Source organism: Nipponia nippon, unplaced genomic scaffold (assembly GCF_047370975.1).
Source record: "Nipponia nippon isolate SJK-2023a ecotype South Korea unplaced genomic scaffold, ASM4737097v1 scaffold_3, whole genome shotgun sequence".
Taxonomy (NCBI): domain Eukaryota; kingdom Metazoa; phylum Chordata; class Aves; order Pelecaniformes; family Threskiornithidae; genus Nipponia; species Nipponia nippon.
In genome coordinates this window covers 77,390,199-77,411,110 of record NW_028262347.1, presented here as the reverse complement: position 1 = coordinate 77,411,110, position 20,912 = coordinate 77,390,199, and the positions used below count along the sequence as shown (strand labels likewise).

Here is a 20,912-nt window from a genome sequence, read left to right as displayed (position 1 = left end):
GACAGAAGGATATTTATGGTAAAGGGCTGGAGAGAGACATTAGACAAGTGAGCAAAGGATTACCACAGCTGGAAGACAATAAGAAGAGGGATACCATCTTTCACCTCAAAAACTGTTCACCAGTGATACAGAAAAGTGAGTCCTAAATAACAAGATACTTTCTTGTCCCAGATCATCTATAAAGAGATTTTCAAAGCCTGTCAATAAGGTGACTGCCCAATTCCAAAACAATACAAATTTGACACACATAGACATCAAAAGAAAAACAACTGAAGAAGTCAAAGTCTCAGAAGATTTAGGTCTTCCACGAGATTTACAGAGCAGGCCTTCAAAAATTATCTGAAGTTCAGCAGAAATTATCATTTGATAGTCAGATCCCACTACAGCCCCTATAGGAAGAGCCCAGATTTCCAAAAGTCCTCAGAAGCTTTGTTAAAGGAAGACTCAGGATGCTAAACTATTTGAAACCATTAATAAACATTTTATTTTGTCTGCCATGTGCTGAATCGTATTGAAGCCAGAATCTAGAAAATGCCAAGGAATTAAAAATAAAAGTCTGGAAGTACCTTCTAATGTAGAAGCCAACATCCCATTTCCAAGAGTGTACATACACAGGAATCACAAAGTGGCTTTGGGTACAGGGTGTTAAAAAAGGGAAATACTTACACTATGTGCTACTTAAATGTTTCAGAGAAATTTAGCACTGAAAAACTTTTGGCAAAAAAGTACATAAAGCAGGTACAAATTAAACAAGGTCTAGCCATAGTTATTTTATTATTTTAATAGTTCAGCACCTGAATGAAAGAAAAATGTCCCAAAGAACATTCTAACTTCTTTAGTATTCAGACTACAACTCCAGCTCTGCTAGAAAAAATGAATTTGCAATTTATATTTACGGAAAAAAAAAAACAAGTTTTTTTTTTAACAGCCCTTGAAGACTGGCAAGTGCTATAATTAAAAAACAAACAAACAAACCAGCCCCCAAAATCTGCTGTCCCACCTCTTAGTTTCCTGATTGTGTCTTAATTAGGAGCCTGGAAAAATCTTTCTGCACAGAATTTTTTTTTTAAACTTTTACAAGGGAAATAAAGCACCATATTGCTTATTGAAATGACGAACATGCAGAAACACTTTGACTCTCTGCTCACGGAAAATCAGCTCTCCAGTTCTTTGTAATTGCTCCTTCATGCAAAGACAGACGCAGAAAATATCCAATAACCTGAATGTCTAAAAATTTTAACAGCTTGATACAGGCACAGAGTACTTGGTGGGAAGCAGACAGAAGGCACAGAGACAGCGCTTTTCCTGTGCATGAAAATATGCCTAACATCGATCTGTCTGGTCTCGCACTCCTCTACCCATTCCTTCATTTCTGTGCCTGCCCATCCTACATCTGGCGTTCAATATTGCCTTTCAAGCTCGGGTTACATTTGCTGCATTAAATAATGGGTGTAAGAGAAACACTGCAGGACTGAGGAAGTGCTTTATTACAAAGCCTGTTCTCCCAGCGTCAGCCCTAACACCACGCCTCTCCTTACACACAAGGGCTGGTGAAGCCACCACGAGATCCCACATGTAGCTAAGGGTCTTCAATGCAGCTGAGACTCAACTGCTTGTTCATTACTTGCAGACTCACAAAACAGCATGCAGGTACATGGAAATGTTTCTTAGGTCACTTAACTTGTCATATCTTCATAAAAAGCTGCTTTTCTGTAGTCTTCTATAGTATTTGGGATTAGCAGTGTGATTTTAAAACTTTAATACAATATACCCATGTCCTCAAAACCATGCCTGCCCTTTCGTGCATATCCATACTCATATAAAACATCTCTGAACTGCATCAAAAGCCCAGACACATGCGTTCATAGTTGTAACATTTCCAGCGGTGCTTTAAATTCTGACACATCCATTTATCGTATCATTTTTAGGACAAATGCCTATGTCTGGTTAAATCAGCCATGTTGCATTACTAAACACTAGGCTGAAAACTGAAATTCGCCACAAGGCGGACAGCTGAAACGAGAGAGTGCTAGAAATCTAGAAGGAAAAATGAGTCTGCCTGGTCAATTTGGTCTTTTAGTTCATGCAAGATGGGTTTTTACATTAAACTTCTCCAGCTCAGTGAAGTATTTTTGTTTTGCAGGCTGGCTGCTCCCATGGCGGTGAGGCACATGCAGAGTTAATCTGCAGAGTTCAAGAGCATAAGGACCCCACAGTCACCGCTCTACAAAATGAAAAACAAGACAAAATACATGAACACATCTGGCACAATGGGAAAACAGGAAGCCCAGTCACCAAAAACAGCAAAGAAAGAAAACCCTGATTTCAACGACCCTTTTCCCCTGACTTCTGGGAGAATTAGGAAGCAGAGATCAAAGGTATGAAAGCTTAACTGGCTTCAGGGTTAAGCATAGAAATGAGTATTAAGAAGTCATATTCAGGCCTGGAAACTATTGACTAAGCACAAAGCACTGGCAGCCTGTAAACAAAGAGCAGGCTTCTTGTTTTCAAACACAGACCACGGAGCATTTAGGAAGCACCGTTTCACCTGGTCACACGTGAAACCTTACCAAAAGAAGAGTGGCTGCGTTTTGGTTTTCTCTTCACCACAGTGAATTCAAAAAAGCCATAAAATTAGACAAGGAAAAAGGTGATAATTTCTAGGACAGTGAATGATTTACCACAAATAAGAATGTTTACTCATTTCAGGCAGTATCTAGAGCAGCAGTGTTTGGATCTGTATTAAGTTTAGATGAGGCTTTAAAGGCCAAAAGTTGTTGCAGCACCAGCCGATCTTACAGAAGTCCTTGCAGGGAGGGAAAGTATCTTGCAACTGTGACCTGCTGTCTTTTGTCAAGGCAAGGCACTTTCAGATTGGACCCAATTCTTGCAAGCTACTGTTCTAAAATTTTGGATTCAATTAGTAGAAGCTCTTCTGCATACTTTTCCCACCAAAATACATGGGAAAACCCTAGGATATCTGCCACTTATGTTAAAATATCTTTTCAAAGTCTCTGACTCAATTCCTACAGCCTATTAATTCTAATTATGTTTAGGATGACAAGCAGTGATGAAGCTTTTGAAACTTTTACCCTTCAGCCATATCTGAACCAGAAGACGGGAAAAAAGATTTCCTTCCACCTTTACACCCAATACACAAAGAAACGCACGTGAACAACATGGAAAGCACACATAGATCAGCCTTTTTTTTTTTTTTTTTGTTAAGTATTCAAAAGAAAGCTAGAAGAACCCCCAATCACTCTTTACAATTAGTGACATGGACCAACTAATGGAACTTTATACATTAATGGAAACTGAATTTTAAACAGATTCACAATAACATATAGACTAGAAACCTGACTCCGAAGTATACAAGAAGAAACAACGTACCACAGGACACCTCTGTATCCTATCTCAAAACAGCCCAAACTTATAATTCAAACGCTAACTTTAAGTTAGCTGTGCGCTTGTCACTTGGCAAATATTGGGCAATGAGTAGAAGCAGCTCACACATTTCAGACACCAGAAATAGAATATTTTGTGAATAAATTATTTATACATACATATAAATAAAACAATAACTCATCTCTCTGTCCCTGATCTGAATTTTCAGCTTTAGGTCTGTTCAGCCATGTACCAAACTGTGTTTGATTACACACAGAGCAAATGAAGTGAGCGAAAAAATGCTGCTGGCCACAGAGGGAACTTAGTTGAACACTTCATATTGACAAATTGCGGCCAACTATTTTTAGAATACTGTCAATGATCATAACAAACAACACTTCATGGCATAATTATAGTTCTTGATGATTTTCACATGTGCAAGAGGACTTAAAGCAGGTATTTTAGCATCTGCAACTGAGCAGCCTTCAACAAGGCGATTCACTGTACATTTGCTTTAATAAGAGTGAGGAATGAGGCTTTTTGTTGTTTGTTTGTTTTTTTCTATTGGTCTCTCCATGTTACCACAATGCTATACAATCTGTCTCTCCAGAGTTACGTCTCTGTCAAAATCACTTCCCAACGCTCACACCAGCTTGCACTGATCAATCCACTATGCATATAATTCCTATGGCATGAGGCTAGCAGAAATTAAAACAACATTTTGTGGAGACAAAGAGATATTAAAGCAGTGTCAGCAACAGATATCTCTGCTGCTTCTTTGCAGTGAGATCCATTTATCCAGCTGCATGTGACTGACAGAACAGAAACACTCAAAATCAGTGATGGCAAACCATTGGCATGTCTAACTCTGGTGTTGAAAGAGATTTGGGCTGGCACCAATGACACTAAGCCATACTGCCAAATTTCAAAAGGCATGAGGCTCTATTGCTGCTATTGACACATTCCTCTGAGGGGAAAAGAGGAAGAACCACTTTGGACTATAAAAACCTCCATTTGTTCAACTCCTCACTCTGTGGAGTCTGTGGAGATCTTTCATTTCAAGCTCTGTGGGGCAGGCAGGCTATTCTGCTGGCTGCTGCTGTACAGCACTTAGCACGGCTAATTCTCATCCAGCACTGGGACTCTTGGAAAATGTCGTTAACCACTGAAGAATAGAAAACAAAGAATAAATTGCTCATTTTTTTGCATTATCCACACTCTGTGGCATAAAATAGGTTTTGCCAACATAATTCAAACCTCTCCCTGCCTTACAGATTCACACCAGCATAGTGTTAAATATTCTCTAGCTGAATCTCTGTAAAAATTCTCAACTGCTGAGAGGTATGCAAATGATCAGCAATTACCTAAATGACATAATTTTCAAGTAGGCACTCTACAGGACACATCTCTCCTTTGAGGACGATCCCAAGGAAACAATCTCCAGTTACATGCTGTTCCCTGCGCCAGCAGCTCCAGTTCAATTGGTAATACATTACTCTCTCTTCATGGAAGTGTAAACTGGTGTAGTGAACCAGAGCCTGATTCTGCAATGCACTGTAAGCACTCAGACACATTCTCGAGTGCTGCTCTAGCCCTGATTTTCACTCCTTCTGAAGGTTTTCAGGTTTTTAAACTGGAAAACATAACCTTGCTAGACTACAACATCCAGGGAAGACTCACCAACTCGTATTAAATTCAACAGCAAAATTCCCCTTTTAAAAGCAGTTCTTTGAGTCTCCTCATCCAGTATCGAGTCTCCTGCATCATAGAGTGCATCTGGCTCCTTCACTGCAACAACTCCGGTTCAGCTGAAGTATTCATGATAATATCGCTGCTCCATCAAAGAAACCACAGTACATTTTGAGAAAGCAGTGCAAGACCACTGTACCTTTTGAGAGAATTAATGGATTTAGGTACTAACAAAGAATGTGCAAATTCACTTAATTTAAAACCACAATGTATTCCAGGTGAATTAGAATAACAAAGAAATTTGAGCACAGCTCCTTGCTAAACTCAGTTTGATGTGGTTTTGTAATCCTAAACATGTTATTGCAATGTTAATAACAAATCACTGGGCTTGTTTTAAAGATGTACCACCAGGTCAGAAGTTTGCTGAGGCACTATGTGAAGCACATGTGTGCAGCCAGGGTGCACAAGGTTTCCTGAAAGGAATGTGCCACAGCTCAACCCCCTATCTGGAGACAGTATACGTTATCCAAAGTTTTCAGACCTACCCACCTACAGCTTCATCATTGTTTCTAACAAAAATACTTTTTAAAAATAATTTTAAAATAATAAAGAGGAAGTGTAGCAGGAAGTATAACACAAGCACAAATGCTTTTTGGAAAGAGATCACATTTGTTCAGAATTGCCATCCCTACTCTTCCTGCTCAAGCTTTCACTATGTTAACCTCAACAACCTACTGCATAGAAAAGGTTCTCCTAAACACTAGTCCCTCAAGATCAAATCCTCCATCATACCTGGCAGAAACGATGAGCACTGCTGAGGCAGGAAGCCACACTTCACATCACCACAGCTGGGAACACCATTATCAACACCTTGGGCAGGTGTCTCCAGTGACAATACAGATTCAGGACAATCTGGCCCCTGCCCCAGCACACAGGTCAACTGTGGACTTTTCTTTAAAAAAAAAACAACAGAATACAGGGCAAGAAGAATCTTAGTTCCAACTCTCCTATAACACCAGAGGTCTCGTTGTCCCCTACCATGCCCTTGCTCATTTCAGTCCTACTCTTTCTTCTCCTGAAATCTCACTAACACTTTCCAAAGCTCCTTCCCTGTTTTCATAAACAGAAGGAACCTAGGTTTATTTGCAGTGACTGCAGGTAGATTCAAGCTAAGCACTGATCCTTGCTGTGATAATCACAAGGATATAAATCGACAGTGGACCTTTACTCCATAACTACCATGAGCACTCCGACATTCAGCCTTTTCTTGTTTCTCTCATTGTTGCTTTTAGCCTTACCTTGTTGATGACCTCAGTTTTCACAGATATACTGCAGTAACAAGTTGTTATTCCTCAACTGTGTTCTTCGTAACCAGCTTGTAAATGACTCCGGCTCACTAGTTAAAGATTTGAGGAAGGACAAAATAGTGATTTCCTACCTTGATCAGTTCTTTGAACTTGGGGTCTTCTTTTGAGTTAGGATCAATCATAGTGCGCTCCTCATTCTCCTCTGTCCAAGTAAAATGGGAAACTTTAGTGAGATCCACTTCAAATGTACACTGCTGAAATACTGCAACAGTTCCTAATCATGAAGTGTCCTGTCAGCTGACCAAGAAATGACAGTGCCTAGTCATCGTCTTAGCAAGGGAATATCCGATGATCAAAGCGTTAGGCATTTTTTAGAGACACACAGAAAGATAACACAGCCCTAACTTCCCTAAAATAAGATTGTTTCCACTGACCTTCCCCAGCTCAGACCCTGCTGTATGCAGAATGCTTCAGGAAAATCACCGTCCTCTATACTCTGTGGGGCATGTTAATATTAACATGCCAAAAAGCGCAGTCAACTACTTTTCTCCCTCTCCTCAATTTGTATTTAACTTCTGTTTGAAAACACCTGTCCCAAATTACACCATCATGAAGAGTATAGCAAGCTTATGGCACTACACTCAGTGCAACTGCTGCCACTTGGGCTGACAGTTTGTGCCTCCGCCTGAAACTTGGTCATGCATGCAGCCCGGACTGCATGAACTCCTTAACCTCTGGTTAAGCTGGAGAATGAGAACTACCCCAATTTATATCAGTTGTACTTGTGCGTGGAGGAAGAACATAAAATAGATTTCTCAGGTGTAAAGTCTTCTATTTCTCCTGTTGCTGGGAGATGGAGTGATGTGAGAAATGCTCTCCAACGGCCAGCAGGTCAACCACAAGAAGCATGAATATAAAGACTGATTTTTAGAAGGGATGATTTGATACAGAAATGTTGGTAGCAAAATCAACTTGAGCTCAATAAGGCTATCAAACAACCTTTGGCAGAATTATCTTCACAACAGCACACACAGACACATGCATGTTTATACGCTACTGTAGATATGGATAGCAGCATTTAGGAAGCAGCTGGAGCAAGTCTCGTATTTTAAATTCTGGTGCTTGCTTTCACATACACCTCTCCCTGCACCCTTCATTTTAGCTCCTTTAGCAGCCAAGTAGTAGCTGTGATCTAGGTTAGATCTGTTCCCTTCAGTGGAGAGCAAACGCTGGCTACTACACAACAGGAACACAAGGATGGGTGACAGTGTCACAGCTATGCGAGGAGATTCACATCTCTTCAGCTAAAATAATTCTTTATAAAACCCATGGATTTATCTTTAGATAAGTCTAGACAGGCCATATGGAATCCTATTTTCCTATTGATTTCTCAATTCGTCCCAGCATGACATCAAAGGAGGGGTTTCGGTATGACCATTGGTCAGGCCATTGCCACACTGCACAGAGGAACTCTTTAAAACTTGACAATGACCAGCCTACAGCGACTCCCTCTTGCAGTGCTAGACTCCACTGCTGTCAGGCGGGAAACATGACACTCGCACATCCTAGACACAAGACAGACCATACCACCTAACTGGTTACCTTAGACTTCACCCAGACATTTGGGTTCAGTATTTTCCAGAGCCACTTATCTTTATTAAAAAAATAAGACCCTGCTATCTGAACATACTTGACAAATCTCCACAAATCTACAAAAAAAAAGTAATTCTTTTGCTGCTTTTTTTCCCCCTGGTCCTTTACTTCCTCATTACTGCCTAGGATGAGTCAGGCAGTCTAGTCCTAAGGAAGTGACACCCACTACACACCCAAAATACTGAAACCCTGAACAAGGTTAGACCCATAACGGTACACGATTCACCACAGAACTTTGCTTAAGGTTCACGGGTGGTCATGTCTTTGCATGACAGGCCTCCAGGAGTGGTCCTGCATCTTCTAAAGTCATACACACCTTTAGCGGTACCCAGAAGAAATCACTGCTGATCCGCACATATACACAGAGCAATCAACACTTTGCCCACATCTCAGAAGAACAGTACTTTGCATTTCCCACTACTCTTCTAATCAGAAAATCTAAATGACTAACACTTTTTTGTTTTTAATTTACTGTTTTATCATTTGTCTCCATGACAGCTTGCTTCAGCTAATTCTGTAGCTTGAGACATATGGCCAGGAAAGAACAAAGTGTTTTATTCCAACAAGTTTTAAACACTTTTTGCTATTAAATTATGCTCTTGCTCTTGCAGGGACTCGGGGCGGGGGGGAACGGAGAGAACAGGATTTTGAATATTTACCTTCTTTCTACAAAGCACTGCTTGTTTTACGTACTTCTACCCTAATCACATTTAATTACTATTTTCAGCAGCCTAAACACTCATCTGTTCATTCAGTATCAGGTCCCATTTTGCTATACAGTCATTTGCAAAGTGGCAGCAGTAACCCAAGGAGGAACATGGCATCCACTAGTTAACAACTGTGTAGTATGTACATTGAGACAAGGCAGTCTAAGGGTTCCCCCGGAACCACGACACACACTTCTGCCACAGGCTTTGTGTGGGTTCGTCCTTTTGCACTTCAGTTCCCTGTCTATATATATAGAGAGAGAGAAGATACCGCTTCCTTACCAAAGAAGGATGTCTGAGATGCACTTGGCCAATGGGTTAATGGAACTGAAGTAAATCTTAAGCAGACAAATTCAGCATTATTTTCCATCTAATTCTGTGCAAACCTCAACTTTCTATCTACTTTAAGGATGATCACAGAAGAACTCAAGTTCTCTGCCAATTCATTGAACAAGTCAATTTTGCCATAAACTACCTAGTTTAAGTGTATCTGCATAGCTGGCACTGCTCTTTAAATTCCGTTTTAACCCTTCTAATTTCTAGTCTACATGTGATGCAACAGTTCTCAATTCTCATGCCCAATTCTCCCAGTTTCAACTGAGCAATCTACATCCAACTGTAAAGCAATGGATATGGAGGTCACAGTGGCCATCTTCATTAATAATTGCTTAGTCGAGATCTGTAGCACAAATACTTTACCTAATAGTGTGTCTTCTGGATGGATGTCCACAGTACTTGGGTTCATTGGTGCATTGATAGCATTTTTACCTTCTTCTTGGAGGTCACTCACTGAATAGAGGGGAAAAAACAGAAAGAAAGACTGTAATAAATGCAAAGTTTGCAGATATGTAGGCGCTGAAGAGGGTATTCATAATAAGAGAAAATATCTGGTAGATCCATTTCAAAACGGGCCCACAGTTTATGGAATTAAGAACTGCAGCTGCAGTGGAAAATAAAATCAAAGTAACATCCTTTTATAGCTTCTTATTAAACTGAGCCACCACACAACTGGCTGAAAATATTTTGCAAGAAACCCAATTCTGTGGCAAGAGCAACCTCGAAAAGTGCTTATTTCTCCAGAAGGAAGGGGTATGAGCTTTGTCTGCAGGACAGCCCAGATGTAGAGCAGACAGCAAACTGTAAAAACAAACTCCTTTTCTGATAGCATGGCCACCACTCATCACCACCTCTTCCAGATGCAGAACACCAGGAACTGCAACTTGCTACTGGCCTTACTAAAAGCCTCAGAGAATCCCAGGGAGACCTACCAAGTAAAGATGAAAATGTATTTAGTTCGAGCATTGCCGCTGGCTAAAAATAGATGATCTGGTGAACACAAATATGGAATTTGTGATTTCAAGCTCTTGTCCTAAAGCTACAACTCTCATTTGGGAAAGTCAGTAAAGTACCCTTCATCAATACAATGGAAATTAAAATACTTCCCTACGTCCTGCCACATGGGAGGAACTGAACTTGAGGACAAGTACTGAATAGTTCTTTAGTATCTTCACAGAGCTTGACAGTAAGAAAAGCACTAGCAACGCGATAACACTTTTACACTCTCCAAGGCACATCTCCCCTTAAACTCAGATAACGATTCTTTATTATAAGCCAAGCTATTGAAATACATGCATTTGAAATAGAAGATACAAAGACACCGTAACAGCCCCGTCTATTCCGTGACAGTTCTGTGTTAGCCTGGGCTAAGATAATTTGTGGCAGCGTTTGTGGTATCGCAGTCTCCTTTGGGAGAGATCCAAGTCCCATACTCTTTTCAGGGAAAAGCAAGGACTTCCAAATAAATAAGGTCTGCTAGACAAACTTTTCTGGGGAAAGAAAAGGAGGAACAGTTAACTAATAGTGACAGTATCCCAACAAGCACTTCCTTCAAGAACAGTCACTACTCCCCTTTCCCATTGGAAAATCAAACCACAGGGTAATCATTTGCATGCAGTCTGCAATGGTTACAAAATCCTGCATCAGCACTTGTTTTTTTCCTGATAGAAGGGGAAAACACAGAGATCCTACTGCCCCAGAGGAGGACAGGGAAGAAGAATACACTACAATCCCCACCCTTCTCTCACAGATACTTGAAACAGGTGCTTAACACAAGTTACCACATCTCTTAATTGCAGTTCCAAGACACTAGCTAATTCTGGTTCACAGCATGATATTGAACATGACTAAAATCCTCAATTATGAAATGCTGTTCTTATGTTATGCAAGCAACAAACAACAGTCTCATATTTTGAGACCTTATGGCTTATGAACCATGTTAGAGCAGCTGGTTAGAGCTAACACGGCACAAAGCCTGGGGGAAGGGGGGCTGCCAGCAGTAAGCACAGCTTGCTGTCTGTATTGTGTACCTTCTGCAAAGGGGAGGGAAGAGAGCAGCGTTCTCGACTGCGAACAGAATACAATGCCTGCAGCCTGAGATTTAACCTCCTGAATAAATGTCGTTATTAAAGAAACTCTTAATTACCCCTTTTTCTGCACTCATTCTCATTTTCTTGGAAAACTCTCCAAACAAAAGTCAGGGCACTAAGAGGCCTCACGCAACAGACCAAAACAGCTCTAACAGCGTGCCTTACCCAGCCCTGTTTGCATTACGCCTACTAGAGCCTTCTCACCCCAGCAGCTCCTACACTGTGATGCCCATAGGAACACAGCCACCAGGAGGCACAAGAAAAATCGTGCGGAAACCGGACATTACAAGTAAGATTTTTAAAACCCTGCTAGGAGTATAAATGCCCAAATTCCACTTAAAAAAAGACTCCTTTTAGAAGTACCAGCCTTGTTTCTAGATGTAACTCTCTTTTCATTATTATAGCATTGCTGTCATGCTGGGAATGCCAAGCGTTCAATAAGGTCAGGGCATCGCTGTTCCTAATGCTCTGCAAACGCAGAAGAGAGCTGCTAAGTTCCTCTGGGCAGTGAATACATGGTACTGTCTTCAGTGTATGCTATATAAACAAAATGCTGCATACATTTCAAGCCAGAATACTTTTAAATGCAGCTAAACTAGTTTTATTCCCAAAAGGTCAATTAAGATGATAGACTTGCTTTTTTTTTTCTTTTAATATAAAAATGATCCCCATTCTTCCTAACAACGATACCTTGTTTCTGAGCAATTTACTAAACCGAAAGAAAACATTAATACGAATTTGTGTATTAAGCCCCCATCCCTCATGATATGAAGAGCCACATAAAATCCTTACACTTGCCTTCAGATCCAGTGCGGCTGGGCCAGATCACGCAGGACCAAAACATCCTCTCCTACTGCTACTGGCAAAGCACAGCTATGTCAGCAGAAAGCCTCCCAAAGCCTGCTGGCCAGGGAGAGCCCTGCTTACCGAGAGCCCGTACACCAGCTCCGAAGCAGACAGCTTAGGAAGAGACTCTTGCTACAAACCTAATGTTTCCTACCTCCTTTTTTGCGCCTTTTACACAGGAGCCCTGCCATCCTGGCCCCAGCAGCACAAACAGGTCGCAGATGAACCGTATGGGACGTCTGAATGCTGAAGGAGCAGCAGCAACTGGATGAGGGGCTGCCACCTCGGGACTGACAAACCTACGTTAATTCGGGCATGGTGACACAGGAGGAGGCACTAAGATAGCCTCCCAGCTGCTAGGTGGGGGGGCTGGGAGGGAGGACACAGCACTTGGCCACAGACTCCCAGCCAGGAATCCTTCCCTATCCTTGCCGCTTCTGCAGATAGCCAAGTGCCTCCCCTGGCCTGCTGTGGGCCGCCTAAGAGCAGGCACCTCAAAGATGGCATTTTCTCCACAAGAAGCTTCCTGAGAAGGTCATCTCCACCCTCTGGCCAAAGCACAGTCGGGTTCCCCACCACGACAGCTTGCCCCAGGAACGCACGGGTTCACAGAGCAACAGCCAGCATGCAGAGAAGCAATTGCGCTCAGGCACACAAATTTGCCAGGGTATTCCCAACATCTGCTGCACTCCAGAACCCTTTCACGCTGCGCTTCAACAAATGCTGAGAACTTTTTCCCTGCTCGCTGCCCCCAGTATTCACTTATCACTGTTGAGCAAAGCAACAGAAGCAGGAAAAGGAAACCGAGCCACAACGCTGGGAAAAAAACAGAGAACCCACAAACAAGCGAGTGGAGACAGTTACAATAATAATCAGGATGGAGGAACAGGTACATTTCTGAGAAGAACCTGATAGGTGTTTTAATGCAAATTTACAACAAAGAACAGCTTTCAGCCCATGATTTCACAAACCCAAAGGTACTGTAAAAGATTTTGGATATTAATCGATTGGCAAACGTCAACCTCCTCAACTCGGTATCAGCAACAGTGGCTTTGCTGTAAGATTTATACCAGATCCTTCCACTGACAAGCCATCCACGCAAGAGGGCATTTTACTGGTAGAGCAGAGCTGCGCTTGGACAACAGGTTATAATCATGGTAGGGCCCACATGAGGTATTACTGCCCCTTGCCTGCTCTCCACCTGCCCGTTCACAGGTCCCCTTCTTCTTCCCTTCCTTCCCCACAGGCAACATCTTCCCCTGTTGTGTTGGCATAGTTCTTTGCTCTCTAAATGAGATCTATGTAAAATATCTTTCTCTAAAGCCTGATCATTTCATTTCACAGAGCAGCCAGAGGAAACCTGCAGCAGGGGAAGACAGGAAGGGGGAGGAAACTGAGTACAGGCTGGAGTAGCATCACTTAGTCCAGGCTGGTCCCCAGCAGAACCTTTCCTGTATCTGTTGCCCTGGGCCAGGCTGTTCGCTCCCGCCGGCACACCACGCCACGCCACACCACGCCAGGGCAGAGGTCTCCCTCGGATGTGCCAGCAGAACTCGTATGAGCAGCCCCAGCATCCAGGGAACACTCTCCTGCCCACGAAAAGAGTTTGCCCCCACCTTGACCCACAACTGTGTGACTCTGCTAAATGTTTACAGCCTTAACATAAAACTTGCTGATAGTCTAAATGACTCAGCTGTGAACTTACACAGGATAAGTCAGGTGTAACTACAGGCACAGAAAGATGATGCCTTGGAAAGGTATCTGGCAGAATTAGCCACAATTTCTCCCAGATGTCTGCTATAGCCTCCCTCCCTTCTGGCTGGAAATCTCCTCTCTGAGCAGATCCTTAATTAACAGGCAGCACTAGTCCTCTGAACCGCTTCAGCCAGCATTAGCAAAATCCAAATGTAACAAGGGAGAGGCAAGTGGCCAAAGCATTCAGCAAAAACCCTGAGTATTTCCCTGAACCAGAAATTTAAATTCACGAGTAAAAGGTCACTTCTCTACCAGTCCCCAGGAAAGCAGCAAGGGTTCCTGGCAGCCCTCCGATGTTTTAACAATCTCCTGGCAGTGTCAGCAGTCAACATGATTTAGTCACATTAGAAGCTGTGCTGGCCTTTCGAACAAATTAATGTAATGAGTGGATCGCATACACACATGCTATACAGCACTACATCTGTAAGCCAGGCAGGCTGTCTCGGCACATGGGATTACACGCAAACTGCACAGAACAGGAGCAATTAGCTGCAGAAAGTTGGAAGTGCCACCAGAGCTGTCAAGGATTTCTCACAAGTCAGAAAATGGCCTTTAAAGTCAGCAGGAGCACTATAAAAAGAAGAAAAGTCCCCGCTTTCTCCTTTTTATAAGAAAGAACAAGCTGATGTCAACAATTTGATCCTTTCCACCTTCACTCTTAATAATTTTAGTGTAATTTTAAAAGATATCAACAATAGCACAGTTCACCTCATAAGTCTACCATTCACTGCCTTGTTATTAAAAAATTGACCGCAAGCCTCTGACTCTTACAAAATCAGACGGTAAATGCTACTTAATTTTAGCTCTAGTTATTTCTGACTGCAAAGCTGAATCCCACCCCGCAGACAGCAGCTGCCGTGACGCTAATCACGGGTTTCTGGATACAGTGCTCTACTTTGCATTCAACCAGTGCCGAGCTGGCTCTGCAGCACTGCTTGACCACAACTTTTACACAATGTACTTTCATCTCATGATTAAACCCTAACTCTGGAAGCTATTAGACTGGTTTGTTACCCTTGGCTCCATTACAGATGATTTGTTCAAGTAACTTTGTCATCCTCTTTGGTCGGAGCAGCACACAGAAGGGAAACGTGCAATAACCATGTAACGCGAACTGCACGGGAAGCTCTTTTCCTGCCCCCGTCTTACTGCTTTCCAAGTTTCCTTGCTCTTCCCAGAGGGAAAACCGCAACCAGCTGCACTTTTTCAGACAGTGACTCACCTGCCTGCAACTCATATCCTAAGAGTTGAGATAGTCACATGCAAAATAGGAGGTCCGTATTCAAGACCATTTCTACCCCATTCAGACCAGTGACACAACCCTCATTCACTCACACCTCAGGTGAGACGCGGCCATGGGACAAATCGCCCTGATGAAGCAGCCAACCCTTGCATAAAAGATCAAGCATCTGCTGGGGCTCCCACTTCCCACATGCGGTGTCAGACCAGAAGGCAACAGGTCCCTGGCGGGTAAAGACCCTGCAATGTCTGTCTCTTAACCTGCTCCTCTGTTTGCCTATCACAGACCAACACACGCAGAATTTCCATCTGACACCTAAAACTCTTTCATAAAAAGTCGTCCTCAAAACTGCAAGCCTTCTAGGAACACTAAAAAAATAAAAAGTTTTACAAAAACTGGTATTTTCCAAGAAAAACTTGTACTAAAAGATTTCAAACCAGCCCCAAACGTAGTGCATGCTGATACACTGAGACTCTTTGTCTCTTTTCTAGAGACAAGCCACACACACAACTCACCAGTCTGCTACTGCATTACTAATCGCTTAACATTTACAAAAGACTCCGAGATCTTTTGATAGAGACTGCAAGAGAAAGACAAAGCCTCCATTAATTATAATAGAGAATTAATAATCACAGGCAGATCAAAGGCAAAGACTTGATCAAATGCACATAAAGGACTGTATCAAGGGACTGCATTCAAAGCAGAACTGTGGTAATAAAGGAAATTATTTATATGCCTCGGTAGGCAGAGAAGGCACTCACAACAGCCAGGCTCTGTCACTTAAAGAAATGGAAAGACCTAAAAAAAGGGAAGAGTAAAGCTAAAGACAATTTTTAGGAAAGGACTGTAATAATCCTTTTGTGTAGTTGCAAAGAGCAGGCCACGCTTGCTTATATGACGGATGTGTTAAGCTTACACAGATGAGCGGTCTATTCTGTGACTGCCAGAACAAAGATCTCCCCTTTACTTTTGCCAGGAGTAAAGCATGTATCTAGCATGGTAGCAGCATATCCAATACCAATGAGAAACATTTATGAGAAGCTGGGGTTTTGTTTTGTTTATGAGGGTGAAATTCTGCTTTCAGTTTTTCTCCCATGAAAATTCTTCTCTATCAAGTTGTCCAGGTTTCTTTTAAATTTTGGTGAAAAAAGAATTTGCATTTTTTGGTGGATGACACCTGTGTCAAGATAGCCAATATATTAACCCTGCTACAGCCATCCTGGCCAAGCCCTGCACACATACCAGCCCTCCTGAGAAGAGGAAGGCTGCCTTGAGGCAGAACGGGAACAGGCAGAGAAGCAGCAGCCTGGGAGAGAGGAGCGCTAAACAGACCGCAGCGGCCGCGAGCGGCTTTCAACATGACCAGCACTGGCAACCAAACACCAAATCAAACAAAATGAGACTCTGTAATTACTAAGCAGGCAGATCTTTAGCCAGTTACGTGGCCCACTTCAGTTTAGCAAAAAAGCTGAATCCTATGAAATTAAGTTGCTGTGTGCTGAACCAGTTTTCCACCCCAGCTCCCTGCAGAGCCCTGCGAATGCAGCGCTGGTGCTGCCAAGGAGGGAGGAGGATCCTGCTCTCACCCAGCCACTGCCTGTGCTGGGCAGCCGTGGACAACACGACAGCCAGCAAAGCAGGACTGGCCACCACTGCTGACATAACCGAACAGATAGATCCCGCTCTCCGGTATTAATCTGGCTCTGGTAACAACTGACAAAGCCGGAGCTGACCCGCAGCTGCCTGGGCATAAATAGGCAGTGATAAAAGCCAAGATGAGCCCACAGTACCAACACAGAGCCACTGTATTTAACATTCGGGTCTTCTTTCCAGCAGTTGTACTGATGCCATTCAAGCCTCCCAGCTACTGAAGCACCAAGCCAGAATTCATCACAGCATTTGGCTCCCCGGCTGGTTTAGTCCCTTTGTACTCAGCTTATCAACAGGTCTAACACCCATTTACTAAATACTTAAATAGGAATCCTTCAAAATATGTTCTGCAAGGCAGAAAAGCAAGATGCAGACTTTGACAGAAGCTGACAGAGCTACGGAGCTAAAACTAAAAGTCAAACTTGGGATTCATCATTTTGCTGTAAGTCCCTGTTTCTTGTTTCTTTAATTATTATCTTAAGCTTAAGTCACGTAGCTGTCTTTACCAGGCAGGCATCCATGCTGTGAGCAAAGGGGCACTCCAGACTTTGCCTCCATCCCTAGGCTGCCACTCACCACTTCCCTTTTGCTGGCACTTGCGGTTGCAGAAGCCACATTATGGCACAGAGCAGGGACACAGCGTGACTGAAAACTAACCAGATAAGAAAGTAAAAAAAATATAAAGTTAATTTTCACTGTGTAGACACACAAACACTAATGCTGGCCAAAAAAACCCACAAAAAAAACCCAAAAAAAGCGAGCAGAAATAAGAGTGTGTAGAAGAATGGTGTTTTAAAGTATTTACAAAATTAGACCTACAAAAGCAAGGTTTTCAAGTATGGAAAAAGCCACCCAGTAGGACACTGAGCCGACACACTGACCTTGTCAGCTCTGCTTCTGTCTCCCTACATTAACCTTACAGCAGCAATCCCACAGCTTTGAAAATGGCATGTTTTTTTAATCACATTTCCTCATGCCTGAGAGGTGCAAGTCTATTTCTAAGCAACTCCCAGCAAACAGTTCTGACATTTTGTCCTCCCTGGCCAGAACGGAGCAACACTCCCCTTCACGCAGATGAGCAAGGAGAGGTCAACAAGCTGCATTCGTTACTCGTCACGTGCTGCAGCATTCTCAGGACGCACGCTACGCTGGCTGATACAGCTCGGTGTCACTTAGACCCTGTGTGCGCTCTGAGGTCTGGAACCAGCACCTGGCTGGGAGCAGGACCCCACAACTTAACATCGTGCACCTATTCATTTCACGGACATGAGATTTTTCTCACCCGCTTCCTGCCCCTCGCACTAGCTTTTGCACAGACTTGTTAATAAATGTGAAAATGTTTCACGTAAAGAGGGTCCCAGGCCCTCATGTGGGTATTTTATTTCTAAAGCAAAAATAAAACAGTCTCTAAAGCATCTACCCCTTACCCAGCTCTCCTAAGCACTAACGTAATACACACCAAAGCTATACAGCTTCTACACTCCAGGACATGAAGTGGGCATACCTTTGGCACTTGTGTCCTGAACTTGTGAACAGGTGGCTTCAACCCCAGAGGTTTTTGACAAGGAAAAGCCAGGCTGCTGCCTCAAACATCACAGGCAAGAACTGCAGCTTGAAAGGAACCTAAAAGCAACTAGGGAAAGCTACACTCCTCCCTCTGCACACAAATTCTCCCTGAAAACAGGGAAAACGGACTTTCTCAGCCTCCCCCAGTTACAAGTGCATCACAACATACGAAAGGTCATTTCTTCCCACGAAGCAATGGTGGAGGATTATGTTCTCCCAAGCACACCACATGAGCACGAGGACAACTTCCACCTGAAAGAAGAATATGGAGTCAAATCCGCCTGATGAGACGAGAGAAAAAGAGAAAGTCTGATAAGAAGAGGAAAGGACTGAAGGAAACTTCTGGCCTGTATCCGCTCCCAGTAGGAAACCCACAAGGCATTTTAAATTTCCTGCCATCAATTCTCCATGAAATACTGTATTCTGCTATATAGTGCTTAGTACTCTTCAAGGCTTCTGTGTACTCCTACAACCAAAGTGATGGGCACGAGCAGGTAGGAACAGCACGTTCACAGTCTAGGAACTCAGTCTGAGAACCCAACAAAGCAGGCTGATTTCCACAAGATGCCAAGCACCGACAAGACTCCTTTAACCAAAAGCAACTCCAGAAACCAGAATCAGCTCACTACTTAAGGTACCCATGTTTGATGGGTCTGGCCAAAGCAAATCACCAAGGGAGAGACAGCAGAAGCTGTCAGAAGCAGAGCTAATAGCATTACTCTGGAATAGAGATGCCTAGTCCATTCATTCAATTCTTGCCTTCTCCATCGTGAAGAAATCAAGGAGAAAACAGCACTTCAGTTTACTGCCTCCTACAAGCTCTATCGCTGATCCCACATACAAATCTTAACTGTGCAAACTTTATCAAGCAGAACACCCGGCATCAAAAAAGTCACTACTGCGGCTTGTGGTAACACATTTTACACCTGAGCTCGTTTCCATCCCTCCACCAACTTCTTTCCCCTTCCTTCTCATGGTTTGACACTTCATTTGTAGGTACCCGAATGAAATCCCCTCAGTTAATTAATAGCCTAAGCAGTTTTACCAGCCTCAGCTTACTGCTTTCCCCATATCCTTCACCCCCCTTTCCAAAGGCATGAAGAGGTTAACAACCACCACCAAAAGTAGTCTACTGTGCAAACATGAAAACGTTTGACCTTGCTTATTCTTCTGAACATGCCAAGAGAAGCACAGAAAAACAGACTCACTTCTGAAGGCAGTGATGGCAGGTGAGCATGAGAAGTAACAGAAAGGCACCGTCTTCTCCAGCTGACAGTACAGAGCTCAAGAAACCAACTTCACGCAAATGGAAAGGAGGCTACAGCTATGACTTGCAATTCAAAAAAAGCAACTTTTTTGTTTGTACAACATTATTCTACAGGAAGAATAAGCTGAGATAAAGGACCCTGCAAACCACAAAAAGTGCACATGCCTAAGCGCTGGAGTTGCCCAAATGTCACCCAGAAAGACAAGGAAAACCCTGAAAAACACTCATATATAGTAACTGTTTGCAACACACGTGTTGAGTGTTTTCTAGTAAATACTGGTTTTCAGTTCAACAGAGCACAGGACCAATGGAGGGACAGGCAGTGCTCCAGACTAGAAGCTTTAACCTAAACACTCAACACACAGTTTTCAGAGTACCATATAGTAAGTTTCCTCATGCCCAGCCCTACCTTTCCTGTGTCCTACCTGCATCCAGGGCAGTAAAGCAGCGTATTGAAAATGAACTGAAATATCTCACTACACAAGCAGACGCTGCAAAATACAAAGACGTTTTCTCAATGGTTTCCAGACAAGTCATATGTGGAAAATTAATTTACTTGTTGCTCTGAGCACCAGAGGAGCCTGCCAAGACAAGCACTTCAGTGATAAGCACTACAGACCTCACAGTAAAAGAAAGTCTGGAACTCGGAGCCCACGGTCAGATAAAAGCCAGTCCACGAGGGGAAGGTACAGTGAAGATAGTAGCTGCCATAAAAGCATTCAGATGTTTAACTCTGCCAGGTTTAAGTAAGAAATAGACACCACCGTGTCCTAACAGTGACAGAAGACCATGCAGACAGAGTGGAGCCCAGGCCTCCAATTGCCATTCCAGCCCAGTCTCCCAAACACAGCCCTCAAGGGATAACAAAATGCAATCATGAAACAACAGCCAGCCCAAGAACCAAATCTAAACAAGTCCAAAGCACAAGAAAACGTCACATTTCACCAAGTATCAAAAAGACCTGCAACTGCTACTATTTGTTTACTTAGCACACCAAGGTTTTATACAATTTGCAGTTATAGCTTTCTGTGGTCTCTTTTAAAGCCTTTGCACTGATAATACCAGGTCCTATGAGCTAGATAAGGTGGTGTTTCAGAGGGACTAGACATCTTAAAGACTTTCAAGTTCGGCTACTGGTCAGTCCCAGAATAGCTTTCTAACTACACAGCCTCTCGGACTCACCCTCGCTAAAGAAGCAGCCGGAGCAGCAGCCCAGTGAAATCCCTGCTTTCCTCCTCACTAAAAGGTTAGACAGGAAAAAAAAAAAAAAAACAGAAAAAAAAATTGTACTCTTACTAGTACCTCAGTGCAAAACCAGTAAAAGGACCCTGATGAGAAGCATAGTTCCACTGCACACCCTTGTATTCACGTGCTCATAAATCATTAATCCACAGACTTCACACTGTTTAAGAAATGTCCATA

The 20,912-nt window shown here is 42.9% G+C and overlaps 1 protein-coding gene across 3 annotated transcripts in view; it reads right to left on the bottom strand.

Moving 5' to 3' along the window:
• The window catches only part of PARVB (parvin beta), a 60,933-nt gene that overhangs the window by 27,081 nt on the left and 12,940 nt on the right, over positions 1-20,912 (bottom strand). Inside the window, exons 1-3 of one of the 3 annotated variants that reach the window (XM_087766738.1) lie at positions 19,432-19,540; positions 9,440-9,529; positions 6,512-6,582 (exon numbers count right to left, since the gene is read on the bottom strand). In XM_087766738.1, coding sequence (XP_087622864.1) covers positions 6,512-6,582; positions 9,440-9,529; position 19,432 — 162 coding nt within the window. In that variant the 5' untranslated portion in view covers positions 19,433-19,540. Of the gene's footprint in view, positions 1-6,511; positions 6,583-9,439; positions 9,530-12,166; positions 12,341-19,431; positions 19,541-20,912 lie in introns of those variants that run through there. The other 2 variants (XM_009465059.2, XM_087766737.1) reach the window with 2 other exon arrangements.